This window comes from Sinocyclocheilus anshuiensis, unplaced genomic scaffold, assembly GCF_001515605.1.
Source record: "Sinocyclocheilus anshuiensis isolate Anshui unplaced genomic scaffold, SAMN03320099.WGS_v1.1 scaffold807, whole genome shotgun sequence".
Taxonomy (NCBI): Eukaryota; Metazoa; Chordata; class Actinopteri; order Cypriniformes; family Cyprinidae; genus Sinocyclocheilus; species Sinocyclocheilus anshuiensis.
Window position 1 is genome coordinate 311,729 of NW_015551077.1, and position 17,127 is coordinate 328,855.

At 38.9% G+C, this 17,127-nt stretch overlaps 2 protein-coding genes across 3 annotated transcripts in view; one reads left to right on the forward strand and one right to left on the reverse strand.

Moving 5' to 3' along the window:
* Positions 1-10,445, forward strand: part of LOC107662444 (probable phospholipid-transporting ATPase IM) — a 42,421-nt gene extending 31,976 nt beyond the window's left edge. For both annotated transcript variants that reach the window (XM_016452468.1, XM_016452469.1), the window contains exons 18-28: positions 5,074-5,238; positions 5,556-5,667; positions 5,784-5,889; positions 6,142-6,289; positions 6,861-7,044; positions 7,871-8,094; positions 8,183-8,266; positions 8,376-8,621; positions 9,023-9,161; positions 9,269-9,399; positions 9,512-10,445. In XM_016452468.1, the coding sequence (XP_016307954.1) occupies positions 5,074-5,238; positions 5,556-5,667; positions 5,784-5,889; positions 6,142-6,289; positions 6,861-7,044; positions 7,871-8,094; positions 8,183-8,266; positions 8,376-8,621; positions 9,023-9,161; positions 9,269-9,399; positions 9,512-9,835 (1,863 nt within the window). In that variant the 3' untranslated portion in view covers positions 9,836-10,445. The remainder of the gene's footprint in view (positions 1-5,073; positions 5,239-5,555; positions 5,668-5,783; positions 5,890-6,141; positions 6,290-6,860; positions 7,045-7,870; positions 8,095-8,182; positions 8,267-8,375; positions 8,622-9,022; positions 9,162-9,268; positions 9,400-9,511) is intronic.
* Positions 10,446-11,763: 1,318 nt separating this feature from the next.
* LOC107662478 (N-acetylgalactosamine kinase-like) overlaps positions 11,764-17,127 on the reverse strand; it is a 6,788-nt gene continuing 1,424 nt past the window's right edge. Inside the window, exons 4-10 of the mRNA XM_016452520.1 lie at positions 16,319-16,409; positions 16,086-16,232; positions 15,908-16,006; positions 14,836-14,988; positions 14,069-14,279; positions 13,551-13,752; positions 11,764-12,582 (exon numbers count right to left, since the gene is read on the reverse strand). Coding sequence (XP_016308006.1) covers positions 12,375-12,582; positions 13,551-13,752; positions 14,069-14,279; positions 14,836-14,988; positions 15,908-16,006; positions 16,086-16,232; positions 16,319-16,409 — 1,111 coding nt within the window. The 3' untranslated portion in view covers positions 11,764-12,374. The remainder of the gene's footprint in view (positions 12,583-13,550; positions 13,753-14,068; positions 14,280-14,835; positions 14,989-15,907; positions 16,007-16,085; positions 16,233-16,318; positions 16,410-17,127) is intronic.

Sequence of the window (17,127 nt, forward strand, 5' to 3'; positions counted from 1 at the left end):
TTGTATTTACAACACTGTTCCAGAACAGGTCAACCCAAATATTCAGATGTGTGCAGCACATTTTATGGAGGACTGTTTCCTGATCCTGGAAGAGTAGACTACAATGCCGGCTGTTCTGACTCACAGACTGTAAGTACGTTTTTATATTTAAAGAATTTGCCACTGATGATTCAAATGCGAGTTTTTTGAGCAGTGTAGAGTAGCACTTGTTGTTTGTCATTTCTCCGATCACAAATGCAGACAGAGTTTTATGTTTACGCGGCGCGATGCAACGCAACATGTAAAAAGACAGTATAAGTCATTATAATCAGTAATTATGTCCCCACTGAATGCTACAAATGCCTCGTTTGTAATGGGTTTTATTGGTTTTGTCTCGTCGCACCGGGACATGGCATCACAGTAAGGGGCGTAACATTTCCGTCACATGCTTGAGGTATTCGGCCAATCACAATGCACTGGATAGCTGGCCAATCAGAGCACACCTCGCTTTTCAGAACGATGAGCTTTGTAAAAATCGACGCGTTTCAGAAAAGCAGGGCATAGAGGAGAAACAATAATGTACAGTATGTGGAAAATAATGTGTTTTTTGAACCTTAAACCACATAAACACATTTCATTACATCAAATACACAAAATAATGTTCTTTTTAGCAACGTCATATGACCCCTTTAACGCAATGGACTTTATGGATGGACGTTGCCAGTGCCCTGTGTCTTGGAGTGGACCAGCTTAAAGAGGCTATGTGTACCGTGCCCCATGTCCTTTATGCGCCATAATGCTGCTCGCTGTGCTTCGATCGCATCTGGCGGGCCTGGAATCAGGACCGGAAGGTTTGCTACTTTCTTTCAGTGTCACTGCAATCGATCGTAAGCCTAAACAAACATTTCAAAATGAAAAAAAAGAATAAGAAGACTTAATCTTCTGATTTAGAATGCAAAGTTGATCAGCTGTCTTCTGCAGTGGAGATGTTACTGCCTCTCCTAGCTAAAGTGCAGCCTAATATGGAGATACAAGAGAAGGCTTAAATTAAATCATGCATCACACCATTGCCACCGATGCATACAGGGCAGGAGTTAGATGTGATGTCAGTGGCTGCCTCTGACTCACTTTTTGAAGCTACTCCAGTAATGACTGGAGCTGAAGAGAAATTGCCTGCAGATAAATCACTTAATTCTAGCAGTGAGATGGTGTTTGAGAAGTCAGGTGGGTCATCTTCAGTTGTTGCATCACTGGAAGGAACGTTAAAAGCGATGCTTGCCCACATCAATCTGGATCCCCCCAGACAACAGTATTTTCTGAGAATGTTTTTTTACGTCGTGCACAGAGAGCATCCTTTACTATGCCTCAGTGTCAGGACTTTACATCTGTATTGGTGTCAGCATTACAAAACTCATTAAAAGCCACACGCCCTGATCAGCTGGCCGCACACTGGCTGTGATGCAGGACCAAGACTTAGTGGGACTTGGTAGCATGCCACCTATTGAATCTAGTGTGGAACTCGTTGTGTCTCCCGATGAGGCACTTTGTGATAAAGTGCACTGCCCTAATGTCGAATGCAGATGCACTGATGAGCTACTGTCCTGTACAATTCTACAGCTAGCCTTGGCCGTGTTGCCAATTCCTTGGCACACATGCTTGTAGCTTTACATTCCTCTCTGAACAAAACTTCATCTGACCCATTAGTGACAGAACTAACTGAACTCTCTTTACAAGCCATGGGTGTTATTGCCAGTCACTGTGGCACCACTTTAGGCACTCTCGTGCAAGCTTGAAGGCAGGTTTGGTTTGCGATGACTGCCATTAGTCTCTAGTCGATTTTTTGGACCAGCTGCACAGGAACCCTTGGACCGTCGTGTGTTGGTTTCTGAAACACATACTGTCATGTGGGGACAGCCTCAGGATCCAGACCACCACCAACAGCCTCTGCTGTCCGTTATCACAATGTTGGTGCAAGATCTGCATATAGACCTCTTCAGCATTTCCAGCATCAGAACCCACAAGCTCCTCCACCTCCTAGGCCTACTGCGTGGACATCAGTCTCACACACGACACCCAGGCCCCCAGTGACGTCCCCCCACCTCTACTGAAAAGCGTCCCATGGGATCATTGACATAGAGATGTCGAGAGTGAGCTGTTTTACAGAAGGTCACCTAGAGAGTTGGAGATCGATAACACCAAATCAGTGGCTGCTGACTACCCTTTCGAGAGGGTACCATAAACAGTTTTGCTGTCAACGCTCTGTTCATACTGGCGTGAGACAGACAATAGAGAGAAATTTGAATAATTTTTTTAAGTTCCTACCATTCAGGATGTTGCACACAGCAGATGTGAAACAGGCCATTATGCCACAAGACTAGTTTGTGACGATTGGTTTGAAGGATGCTTGTTTTCATGTTCCAGTTGCTCCAGAACACAGGCGATTCCTTCGGTTTGCATTCATGGGTCAAATATTCCAGTTCAGGGTCCTTTCATTTGGCCTGGCTCTGGCACCAAGAGTTTTTTCAAAGTTTTCCAAGGCGCCATCGGAACCATTCCACAGGAATGGCATGAGGATATTGCCATACCTGGATGACTGGCTTGTCTGTACAGCATCACCCCACCAAGCAATAGATCAAGCTCGTCATCTGTTGGACCATATTGTGGTTTTAGGGATTGCTGTCAATTGGGACAAATGCAAGCTTGTCCTAATGCAGACAATCAATTTCATAGGTCTTGCTCTCAACTCTGTCACAATGTTGGCATCTCCAACTCCGGAGAGAATAAGGTAAATTCTTAGGGCTGTAGGCCGCCTTCGGGTGGGCCATTTTCAGCGCTACATTTCTCTCATGAGACTCTTGGGGAAGCTCACAGCAGCAACGACAGTAGTATCACTGGGATTGCTTTGGCTCAGGCCATTCCAACGATGGCTTATTCAAAAGCATCTGTGTCCTGTATGAAACAAATACACAAAGATCAGAGTCACACTGTTGCATGCTAGCTCTAGCACCTTGGTTGCAGAAGCAATTTCTCCTCAGAGGAGTTCCATTTGGACCTCCACCTGCGTGGTGGGAGGTCATCAGGACAGATGACAGTCTGCTAGGATGGGGTGGAGTCTGGTGCAGAAAAGGAGTGAATAGCACTTGGAAAGGGGCCAAGCGCACATAAATGTTCTAGAGCCGACAGTTGTGTTTCTTGCCCTTCTTCATTTTGGGTCTGACCGGTTAATTGTTGCCTTCCTGAAAAGGGCTAATCATTTGTGTCCTCCATGTGGTGTGAGGAGTTCGAAGTGGGATTTGAATATAGTTCTCGATTCCCTGTGTCAGCCCCCATTTGAACCAATATTACAGTCTGATATTAAATGGCTGTCATTTAAGAAAGCATTTCTCTTGGCCATTACGACAGCGAAGCGTGTGAGGGAACTCCATGCTTTATCAGTGCGTGCTCCCTCACTGATTACGCAGTAATCTGAGTAATGGATTCAGTAGTGTCTCATTGTGGCCCAATCCAGCATTTCTACCCAAGATTTTGTCCCCGCATTTTATGAACCATCCTATTGTGTTGGCTGCACTACCAGCAGATCAAACTGACATATGATTGGAGCTATGTCCAGCTAGGTCTTTGAGGGCTTACATTGATAGGACAGCAGCTTGGCGTAAAACGGACCAATAGTTTGTTTGTTTTAGTGATGCTTGCAGAGGTGCTGCACTTTCCAAACGGAGACTGACGCACTGGGTGATACAGGTAATTTCTCATGCATACGAGTCTGCTGGGCAGTCTATGCCATCGTCTGTTCACTGTCACTCTACACGTGCTTTGGCAACATCTTGGGCAGCGTTCAAGTGTTGTTCTCTGAGATTTGTGCAACTTGGAGTTCAGCTTGCACGTTTCTCGTTTTTACAGATTGAATGTGATGCCCTTGCTAGCGGTGTGTGCTGCAGTGCTCTCTGCCTGTACGGATGCTTCTCAAGGGGATTCCTCGTGACTGCATAGGTATTCGTCTTCCACTAGTGCTTTCAGCACTGCCTCTCTGGTCACTTGGTATCACGAAAATGATCTATAGGTCGAGATGACATGTTAAGGGGTTATTATAGCTGAAGACACGTCATGAGTCACGAGGTGACAACTTTGTTATTCTGTTCTCGGTCAAGTGCGAGCATGAGGGGTTTTCCACTAGTGCTTTCAGCACTGCCTCTGGCAGTCCTCCACAGAACCACAGTTACGTTTGTAACTAACGATCATAAGCTTCAGAATATACAGGTTCTTGTATTTTTAAGTCTTTGTTTGTTTGTTACTTCACTCACTGTCTTAGCTGTTGAAGCGCTTGAGATTTGTGACACTTAGAGATGCAGACACACAGCGTTCCACTTGACAAATTACAGCAAATGCACACCGTGAGTGTCAGAGCGGCACAATCGATACAAACAAGTCTCATTTTCTCCTCGGCTAAAAGCTCTGTCTTAGTAGAGATGGGCTTTATTTAATTCAGATTAATTCCATTAAGGTTCTTGTAGACTATTCAGATGGAAAATACTTTACACAAACACATTTGCTGGCTCCAAGCAGTGTGTGATTCATTAATGTCCTTGCCAGCACATTATACAGCTACTTCAACAAAGGTACATCTATTACAAACACCATAAGATTTTCCTCAGAAAATGTGAAAATCTCATTTTTAGCTATGAATATTATGAATGAAATCAACCGCTCAAACCACATTCAAAGAAAGAATAACACATCATTATACATAACGTGGCTATTGTCTACAGCTTGAATGGTCGGTCTAAAAGCAGCTCATATTGTGGTACTATTATGAGACGATGTCCATCATTCATGTCTCATTTACGGCTTTCTGTGGTTCCTCAAAGAGCAATCAGACTGACGTCACTGAAGAAGCTATGCTAGCGGGGTAAAAATAGCATGCTTTTAGAAGCTTATGGATAATGACAGCAAACAGGAAGTAGATGCTTTCACTGATTAGATCAAAGAACTGTGTAAAGAACTCCTTATTTTCACTGAAGAAATATTTATGGCTCTGACTGAGTTTCAGTTTTCATGGTGAGAGATAAATGAATTTCCACTGTTTCTTTGTGGCAGGAGTTTGCCGGGGAGGGTTTGAGAACATTAGCACTGGTGTACAAAGACCTGGATGAAGACGTGTTTGATGAATGGATGAAGAAACTGCTGTTTGCCAGCACAACACTGGAGAACAGAGAAGAAAAACTCGGGGCTCTGTATGAAGAAATAGAGCAGGGCATGTTGGTAAATGTGATTGTAAAAATAAAGGTTCTTTATTGGCAAAGAACCTTCAACATCCATGGAACCTTTAGGTTCTTTATAGTTGAAAAAGGTTCTTTAGATTATTAAAATGTTCTTCACACTAAGAAAACAATGGTTCTTTTAAGAACTGACTTAAAGGTTCTTTGGGGAACCAAAAGTGGTTCTTCTATGGCATCGCTACAAACCCCCCCCCCCTTTTGAAACCTTCATTTTTAAGAGTTCACAATGATTTCATGTTGAGTTACAGAAAATGTTAAATTTTTGCTTTTGAAACAAACATGTCTCTCATTTTCTTGAAGCTGCTTGGTGCTACAGCCATAGAGGATAAACTTCAGGAAGGAGTTCCAGAGACTATTGCCTGTCTGACCTTGGCTAACATCAAGATCTGGGTGCTCACTGGGGACAAGCTAGGTAACCAGTGCTAATGAAAACATGTAGGATTCATTGAAGACTGCTCAACCTTAATTGAGACACTTTCTCACTGTCTTACACAACATAATTTAGAATCGTTCCTGTTGTGGTTGCAGAGACAGCAATGAACATTGGCTACTCCTGTAACATACTCAGAGACGACATGAACGAGGTGTTTATAATCTCAGGTCACACCATGCTTGAGGTTCAACAGGAACTCAGGTGACATTTCACTCTTTGTCTACTCTGTACACAAATCGAATTCATTCTTCAAATTGAATTTAATGTATTTATTTTTAATTATTCACATGTATGCATTTTGTGTTTGTTTATAGTCAGATATATTTTAATGAGTCAGATTCACCAAAATTGTCATTTCTGTACAGTGCCTAAAGCTTGTTTTGTCACTTTGAATTAAACCATTATTTGAGGCATTGTAAAATAAAATGTCTTTTTCTGTTGCTTTGTGCACAGGACAGCTAAAGAGAGAATCGTAGGACCCAGCAAAGACAAAATCAGCAGAGGCCTTGACATGGAAAAGACAGAATTGTATTCAAGTGACTCTGTCTTTGAAGAGACCATCATCGCAGAGTACGCTTTAATCATCAACGGACACAGTTTGGTAAGGTTCTCAGTCTGGGTCCTGAAGAGAATTTGACTTAATTGCTGCATTAATAATGTGTTGCTAAGCTCCTAACGATGGCCGTTCTGTTTAAACAGAACATTCAGTTCAGCATTATCCTTAAAAATTGGGTTTTTAAGGTAGGGAGTGGCTGAAATTGGTTTTGCTTGGATAAATATGTCTTTGAGGCCAGTGAGATCAATTCAAAGCTCTGACAAATGAACTTAATTGAAAGAATTCTGCCAACACATGCTGAGAGTGTATAGATGGCATTGAATGTAAGGTTTGTGTGTTGTTATTTGAAGGCTCATGCCCTGGAGGCAGACCTGGAGCAGTCCTAACGATGGCCGTTCTGTTTAAACAAAACATTCAGTTCAGCATTATCCTTAAAAATTGGGTTTTTAAGGTAGGGAGTGGCTGAAATTGGTTTTGCTTGGATAAATGTGTCTTTGAGGCCAGTGAGATCAATTCAAAGCTCTGACAAATGAAGTTAATTGAAAGAATTCTGCCAACACATGCTGAGAGTGTATAGATGGCATTGAATGTAAGGTTTGTGTGTTGTTATTTGAAGGCTCATGCCCTGGAGGCAGACCTGGAGCAGATCCTGGTGGACGTGGCGTGTCTGTGTAAGACAGTCATCTGCTGTCGGGTCACTCCACTGCAGAAAGCTCTGGTGGTTGAGCTCATAAAGAGACACAAGAGAGCCGTCACTCTCGCCATCGGAGACGGAGCCAATGACGTCAGTATGATCAAGAGTAAGACATGACTAATGACTTGCTATCTATCTATCTATCCGTCCGTCCGTCTGTCTATGTCTATTTTTGTCTAACTGTTTATGTCTATTTTTGTCTAATTAATAACTCTATCTATCTATCTATATATCTGTCTATCTAATAACTCTATCTATCTGTCTGTCTGTTTTTGTCTATTTGTGTCTAACTAATAAATCTATCTGTCTGTCTATCTAATAACTCTATCTATCATCTATCTATCTGTCTGTCTGTGTCTAATAACTCTATCCATCTGTCTATCTATCTGTCTATTTTTGTCTAATTAATAACTCTATCTATCTATCTATATATCTGTCTGTCTAATAACTCTATCTATCTATCTGTCTGTCTATCTATTTTTGTCTGTCTATTTGTGTCTAACTAATAACTCTATCTATCTATCTATCTGACTGGTTCTTAATGCTCATTGTGGTCTGGTGCTTGTGATGTGTACGCCATACAGCTGAAGTGTTCAATGTAGATGCACTGCTGATCTAATCAAGTGGTTGCTATGGAAATATGCTGGCCTTCTTGATCTGTCAGTCTAATTAATAACTCTATCTATCTGTCTGTCTGTCTATTTTTGTCTAACTAACTGTCTATTTGTGTCTAACTAATAACTCTATCTATCTATCTGACTGGTTCTTAATGCTCATTGTGGTCTGGTGCTTGTGATGTGTACGCCATACGGCTGAAGTGTTCAATGTAGATGCACTGCTGATCTAATCAAGTGGTTGCTATGGAAATATGCTGGCCTTCTTGATCTGTCAGGATGTGTGTATTGTGTGTATACTGTCTCTGCTCTCCCCAGCGGCCCACATTGGCGTGGGCATCAGCGGACAAGAGGGGATGCAGGCGGTGTTGGCCTCTGACTATTCCTTCGCCCAGTTTCGCTATCTGCAGCGTCTCCTGCTTGTCCACGGCCGCTGGTCTTACCACCGCATGTGCAACTTTCTCTGCTACTTCTTTTACAAGAACTTCGCCTTCACGCTGGTTCATTTCTGGTATGGATTCCTCTGTGGATTCTCTGCCCAGGTGAAACTTCTTCTTATTTCAGGCTGTGGATGGAATATGCATGTGATTTCAGTTTAAGATTGCGAATAATATGTTTTTGTCATTGCAGACGGTATATGACCAGTGGTTCATCACACTCTTCAACATTGTCTACACCTCACTTCCTGTTTTGGCCATGGGTCTGTTTGATCAGGTAAGCCCAGTCTAGGTGTAAATTTTTGGTCTTGAAAGCTGCACTGTGTAGCTTCACCAAACATAATTACAATCTTTGCCTTTTAACATAAAGATTATTGATTTTGCAGGATGTGAATGAGCAGTACAGTTTACGCTATCCAAACCTGTACAGACCTGGGCAGCTAAACCAGCTCTTTAACAAGAGAAAGTTCTTCACCTGTACGCTGCAGGGGGTCTGTACTTCATTTATCCTCTTCTTCATCTCATACGGAGCCTTTATGACCGCTGTGCGGGATGACGGTGCCCACATCTCTGATCAACAGGCTTTCGCGGTAACCATAGCAACCTCTTTGGTCATTGTGTCCAGTGTTCAGGTGAGGCAATTTAACAACTGTGCTTGTTTACTCAATCCATTCAAATACTTTGGAAATAAATGACAATGTACAATACAAAAAGGTTACATAAAGTGGTTATTACTGTTTAACTTGACATTGCAATCTATATATCATTAAAGAAATATAATTTAAGAAATAAAAATGTATAAATATTTTGTATAAGGTGCTATAATTATTGTATAATAAACATTTTTTTAAATAATTTGGAAAAAAATAATGTAAAAAAATGTAAAAATCTCATTCTCATTACTGAAATGCAGCAAAAAATGGAAAATGTACTTAATTCAAATAAAAATATTATAATGTAAATAATATTAATGGTGTGTATCTATCATTAGATAAAAATAAATTAATGTTAAGAATATTGAATTTTGTTGCAGATTGGGCTTGACACCAACTACTGGACCGCTGTGAACCATTTCTTTATCTGGGGAAGTCTAGCTGTTTACTTTGCAATCCTTTTTGCAATGCACAGTGATGGCATTTTTACCATATTCCCAAACCAGTTTCCTTTCATAGGTAAGAATATAAATTGGTATATAGGCTCTCTGTAGCTCTCTATTAATGAGCAGTTTTTTCTAGGCCACTGATATTACTGAAGTTAAACATGTTGTGTTTGACTGTAGGTACTGCACGTAACTCTCTGAATCAGAAGATTGTGTGGCTGGTCATCCTCCTCACCACAGTCGTGTGTATAATGCCCATGGTGGCTGTCCGATTCATCAAGGCTGACCTCTATCCAACACAGACTGCCAAGGTTACCACATAAACACATGCCTTATAAAGTGGGAATTATTAAATGAATAATAGGCCCTTTTACTCCATGAATACATCATAATGAGATGTCAAAACCGTTTCCTCTCCCCTAGGTGCGTTTACTTCAGCAGGCCACTAGGAGGCAGGGTCCTCAAGAGCAGAACCTCAGGAGAGTCCGCAGGACCAGTTCTCGTCGCTCGGCGTACGCTTTCGCCCACCAGCAAGGATACGGAGAACTCATCACCTCCGGCAAGAACATGAAGGTACCCACATCCTCCACTTCCACATACCCACTATCTTCGCCCGCAAGAGGCCCCATCGGCACCCGCTCGGTGACCGACACAACCAGAGACCAGACAGAGACCAACAGCAGTGGATTTAGGAGGGAAAGTGACCAAAATCAAGAGGTAACGGTGGAAGACTTGGAGGCCAGATAAAGGAGCGTTTTTTTTCTTCCTTTACAGAAGGAAGAGGAATTAGCGCCTGTCTTTAATGTGAGAAAATGATAATAGATTGTGAGCAGACACACTCTGGGCTCCCAGAGATGCCTGTGAGCACGACTAGACTATGAGAGGGCTAGACATGCACAGGAGGCTCCAAAGAGCCAGCACAATGAAGCACAGATAACAATAATTTTCTCATGCAAATCTGCTCCCGTCTCACAGGGCATCCATTTGAATTTGAAAATGAACCTCATTTATTTCATTTTCAATGTTCACCTCTTCTGGCACAAATTCTAGTTCAATGTTTTCTCAGAAAAGGCACTGATTTAGTATTTCGAGATTTTAGGCATTTGCATGGAAGCTTGTTTCAACACAGGATAACAAAATAAAAAAGGTAATTGTGACTTTTTATCTCACGATTCCTCTCAATTTTGAGTGTATATTTCACAATCCGGTCTTCTTTTCTCGCATTTATGAGAAAAAAGTCAGAATTGCAAGATGTTAACTCACAGTTGTGAGATACAGACTCACAATTCTCTGAAGAAAAGTAAGAATTGTGAGATAGTCCCAGTTACCTTTTTTACTTTTAATTCCGTGGTGACAAAAAAAAAACAGAATTGCGAAATGTAAACCTAGAATTCTGAGAAAAAAGTCAGAATTGTGAGATATAAACTTATATCTTTATATAAGATAGAAGTATATATCTTGCATTTTTTTCTCACAATTCTGACCTTTTCCACGGATTTCTGAGGCTTTCTATTTTTATCTGATATTTTATTTGATAATTCTATTTCTTTTTTGTCCTGGCGAAAAAATATCAGAATTGTGAGATCAAAAGTCGCATGTACCTTTTATCCTGTTGCGGAAACAGGCTTCCATATGCAAATGTTTCAGGCATCAGAAACACTCAATTAAACCCGAGTTTACGTTCAACAAATGACATCGTTCTAATAAGACTAATAAAGTATAAGGAAGCAAATATGTACAAGTGTGGGAAATAATACCTCTTATTTTGTTATAAACACTGATACAGCCATCTACAGTGGTTTAGGATTATAAATGCATTGCATATTAAATATGGATATGTTTAAAGACCTGGAAGTTGCACCACAGATATCTATACTGCACCCGAATGCATCAAGCTACTGGATGTGTAGTAACAATTAGGAATGTCTGATATCGATGCTGCAGAGAACATGCATTGGCTGTAAGTTTATGTTGGCGTTACAAAGCAAGCTCTAGCTTTTTCACCAATTAAATGGGTTTTAAAAGGCTTTAAAATGCCAAATTTTATTTTAAATGTACCTCTTTTTAAAAAAGAAAAACATTAAAGAAAGTGTAAAAACATTCCACACTTGTCCATAATTCAAACCGTAGTTAGTGCTTTTGCATGCAGCTCAGCGAACTGAGAATAGAGTTTTTACGCAAAGTCGTGCCTTCCATCAAGCGATAGACTGAAGCATTTACATGTTTAAACTTCTAGAATTCTACATGCATCTAATACAAAGGTCTATAAAGTGGGCATTTCTTTACAGAAGGAATTTTTGTGCCTTTTTGTTTTCCTTTCATTAAAGGAAGTACTTTCAGTTCTGTTTGTCGAGTTGAATGTGTTGCCATTGATTTTTTTTCTTGGATTGTATCACTTTTTTCAGGCTGTTCATTGCCCTCATTGACTACAGTAATGTAGATCATATTGTTTTTTAAATCATTTATTTGACGAAGGGGGTCATGCAACATTTCCTGTTTATGAATGTACAGTTAATTTAATGTTATGTTAAATATTCATATGACGAATGTATAAGATTTTTCTGCTGTGCTATTTTGTCAACAAAGACCATGCAGATTGTTTATTGTTTTTATTTAAATGCATGGATTTTTATACAAGTCATTGTCATTTTTATATGATATGCATTAAATGGCCATTGTTTAATTTATTTTAAAAAAGGAATGTTTGCATTCATGTTTCATATAGCACTTTTTTTACCCTTTGCAAAATCTGCATGGGGAAATCTTGTGGCCTCACATGAAATTCCTGCTTGCATAGATTGAAATGACTGGATTTAGCCCACGAAAATTCACCAAACAACGGAAAATGTGACCGCAACTTCAGAGCAATACTTCAGTTTACTTGTAATACTTCCAAGGTAGATTGAATCCCTAAAGACAAGTATGAGCAATAGTAATAGTGATGATTACCATAGTAAAAAGCACTAACGACATGTTTATTATTAATTATAAAAAGTAGAATCACATTAAGTTGAATATTGACCTTCAACGCTTTCAGAAAGTACCTCAAAGCAGGAATTCTTGGCACTTTCTCTAATGCCTTGACAACCTTAAATTGGGTATAAAATGATCAGAGTGCTGATTTCTTCATTCTTTTAAGACATACAGAGTAAAAATGCCCATTCAGACTTTATACGGCCTGTTTTTTCCCTTTCATCATATCTGCCATTATACATACCACCTCCTGCTTCTGAGGCCACAGGCTCGTTTGTGTTGCTAAAATGAGAGAAAATTGCCCCGCTACTATTTATTCCTCTATGAAAATTGCCGCCCCTCCTCCCGGCCTTGTCACGAATAAACTCTGCTTTTCCAGAGCGGATCGACGGGTATCAGGCACGTAATAATGTTCTCTCACAGTCTGGAGAAAGCAATCTATTCGTTCCCTGGGTACCATGGAAACCGTGCAACCTCCCCATCCAGCTCCGGTTAACCTCGACCCCACGGCACCCGCCTGCCTGTGAAGATGGAGGAAGATGCTGCTAAAACACCAATTCAATCAATTTCGATTAGTTTGCCACATGTGCTCAGAGACGCGACTCATTCAGTTCAAAATATTTCAGCATCACGTAATAAATACTGGTCAAAAGTTAGAAATAATTATGATTTTTTTAATGGTTTTGAAAGAAGTCTCTTATGCTCACCAAGGCTGCATTTATTTGATCAAAAATACAGAAAAAAAAACATTGAGAATTATTATTACACTTTAAAAGAAGTGTTTTCTATTTGAATATATTTTAAAATGTAATTTATTCCTATGATCAAAGCTGCATCATTACTCCAGTCTTCAGTGTCACATGATCCTTCAGAAATCATTCTGATATGTTGATTTGCTGCTCAAGAAACATTTGTGGAAACCATGATACATTTTTTCCAGATTTTTTTTTTAGAACAGAAAGTTCAAAAGAACAGCACCAAAAAAACTATATCTATCTATCGATTTTTTTGTTTTGTTGCAATATTATAAATGTTTTTACTTTCACTTTTGACCAATTTAATGTGTCCTTGCTGAATAAAAGTATATCTTTTTCTTACTAAGTTTTGAATGGTAGTGTATCACGGTTTCCACGAAAATATTAAGCAGCAATAACTATTTTCAACAGTGATAATAATCACTTTCTTGAGCAGTAAATCAGCATATCAGAATGATTTCTGAAGGATCATGTGACACTGAAGACTGGTGTAATGATGCTGAAAATTCAGCTTTGATCACAGGAATAAATTACATTTTAAAATATATTCAAACAGTTCTTTTAAATTGTCAAAATATTTCACAACATTACTGTTTTTACTATATTTTTGATAAAATAAATGCAGCCTTGGTGAGCATAAGAGACTTCTTTCAGAACATTAAAAAGTCTTAATTATTCCAAACTTTTGACCAGTAGTGTACGTGAACAGAAAAAAAGCAGCCAGTCTCACTCACAGACATATGTCCACCAGCTGGTCCAGCTCAGGGCAGCTGCACTCGTACAAGTCTCTGCAGCTGGCGTGGCTTCGGTTCATCAGGTCGCCCAGCTGAGCGACGGCGTTGGCAGGGGAAGAGTCGCACGCGGCCTTAAACTGCAGGACGCGTGCAGCCTCGCCGTACACGTGCCTGGCACGCTGGTACAATTTAAAATCAGTCGCTGAGGCAGAAAAATGGAAGAGTTTGCAAGTATAAAATATCAATTTGTCAATGTCAATAATATATAATAAATTAGTCACACTTCGCCTGTTAACCTGTTAATGCATTATTGAAGTATTTTTCATTACTTGCTCACGTTAACTAATACAGTTGACTAATGTTTACAAATAGAACCTTATAGCTAATATAAAATAATATACTTTTTCTCCTCACGAAAATGTAAGATCATTTTCCCAATAAGACGAGGAATGTGTATTTTTCAAGTAAGTACTGTAGTGTTGATTTTGATTTCCTCTTGTCAGTGACCGCTCTCTCACCATGCTGTGTGTTGGCGCTGAGGATGTTTTCACACAGCTGTTCGGCGCTGATGCCCAGAGTCTTGCAGATCTCGTCTGTGCTGTAGGGTTCAGGGTGCAGCGCCTCCTCCACCAGCTCCAGCATCTGCTCCAGACTCACCTGCAGCTCCTTCTGCACATCTCCCAGCTTCAGCAGACGACTCCAGTCCAGGCCGCGCACCTTAGCCAGCATCTGATTACGATATTTAACCATGAATATACTATTCCAAAATATCTGAAATTGAAACTTACATGGATATGAGAACAACTTTTGGGAAATTTGTGCACGAGCTCCTGGTGTGTTACCAGATAATTATTAGTGGCCAAGCACTGAAGATTGTTATTATTTATCAGTTTCCACAAAAATATCAAGCAGCAACTGTTTTCAACATTGATAATAATAAATGTTTCTTGAGCAGCAAATCAGCATATTAGAATGATTTCTGAAGGATCATGTGACACTGAATAACGGAGTAATGATGCTGAAAATTCAGCTTTGCATCACAGGAATAAAATAAATGTTAAAATATATTACAATAAATAAATTGTAATAATATTCCCCAGTATTATAAATTAGTAATACATAATAATAAATAAATGCAGACATTTTGAGCATTAGAGGCTTCTTTCAAAAAACATTTAAAAATCTAGTCAACCCCAAACTTCTGTAATTTTTGGTGAACTGCCAATAAAATGCTTAGATTAAAAAGACTAAACTATCATTCTTGATGCATCCCTGAAGTTCAGACCTTCGTGGCAATGCGGCACTCCACCACCCTCATGTTGAAGTGAGATGAGGCCGCCTTGTTCATCTCCACACAGCAGTTGGCGATTACAAAGACAGCCCCATCAGGCAGCCTCACGTCTGTGGCTCGCAGCGGATTAAACTCGATCAGCTTTGCCTTGAGGAATGAAAAAAACGAATAAGAGAGAGAGAGAGAGAGTGAAAAAAAAGGAAAAATCAAGCTAAACCACCCTTAAAAATGTATTTGTAGATGCACAGTATTAAATAAGAGTTCCCGAGATAAAGAAAAGAAAAAAAACTTTCTAGTTTAAAACACATGTGCATTAGAAATGTACTCTTTGTATTCGTGTTGGATTTACATGGTTTTAAAAAAACTTTTCTACCATTTTGAAATGTCATGCGTCATGTGGTATAACCAAAAATAACACCTTAAATATAATTTTTTTTTTTATTATTATTTTAAAAAATTAAATGTGTTTTTTAAGGCAAAAAGAAATTTTTAGACAAATGTCATGAATTATTTTTTTGTTTTTTTGGTTTGAGTTTTTTGGTAGGTTGTTCCATATGACATAATTAACATTACCATGCCATAAAAACAAATTAAATTAAAATGTAATTTTAAGAGACTTACTGACCTTGACAGAGTAATGAGGGTCTGCATGGATCTTTTCTATGATATCATTCTTTTTTTTTGGCTGCACTTTGGTTGCACCACATGACTTTGATTTGGTTGACAAATTTTTTTTCTAATATTTATAATATTTTAACAAAACTGCTTTTTTTCCCAAAGAATATTTAGAAAAATTTTATTTTCAAGAGCTTCATCATTTTAATGAGGCATTTGGTCTTATAATATCAAAATAGTAACACCCTGACAACTTGATCATGCCCCCCAAAAATCCAAATGAATTTCATTTTAGATATATTTAATATTTTTTAACATGATTATCATAAAAAATTGTATTCAGTCATTGTATGCATGATGCAAAAAAGAGCATCATGCTATTGACCCGTATACCACAAATCAATAAAATGCCACATATACTGATAGAAGAAATATAAAACACGTGGCTTACTGTTCCCTCCTCCGCCAGGAAAGAAATGGACTGATCCATCCCTCCCCCCTCAGTGCCAATATAACGCTCACATTTGGCACACGTCTCCGCAAGAGTCACCTGAAATTACATCAAATCACATCCATGATAAGCAGCAGTTCTATCTAATGCATCTTAGAGGATTTACAGTAAAGACGACCTTAGACAGAGACTTCTGATTGGCCTCCATCGTGACCAGACCGGCACAGCACACCAGGGCACTGGAGCTGGAAAGACCTGAGCTGGCCGGGATAGTCCCGTCTACCACACAACACATCCCTGCCAATGAAGACAAGCTCAGGTGCTCCTGCATACGCAAGGTCAAGGGTCAAATGACTGTTATTATAATGCAATAAAGCAAGCATGCATTATATGTGATATTAATCACCTCACCTGGATTCCTCTCACTCCACAAAGGAAGTAATAGTGCCATTGAGGATTCTCTCTGTCAATGGAGATGCCATCAACAGACACAGTGAAATTCCTGAAATGAATGAATGAATAAATTAATAAATGAGTAAGTACGCAAGTAAGTATATGGAATCTTATTCCCACCTAGGAATAAAAATAAAAAATGTAGACTTTTTTCTGGCAATTGTGACTTTCTACCTCACGATTAATAACTCATAACTCAAAGTCTAAATTGCGAATTTATAACTTAGAAATGTGAGATATAAGCTGAGAATTCTGAGGAAAACAAATCTGAATTTTAAAAAAGGTAATATTAATACTGTGGCAGAAATAAGCATCTATAAAGCACAAAATATATGGAAGCTTATTTCCACCACAGAATATATATATATATATATATATATATATATATGCTGTCAAACGATTAATCACGATTAATCGCATCCCAAATTAAAGTTTTTGTTTACATAAAATATGTATGTGTGCTGTGTATATTTATTATGTATATCTAAATACACACCCATGCATGTATATATTTCAGAAAAATAGGTTATGTTTATAAATTAAATATATTTATTTATAATATAAATTATATGAATATAAATATAGACATGTAAATACATGTAAATATTTTCAATATATACTGTATGTGTGTGCATTTATGTATACATAATAAATATACACAGAACACACACATATATGCAAACAAAAACTTTTATTTTGTATGCGATTAATCACGATTAATCATTTGACAGCACTAATATATATATATATATATTAACAGAATTCTG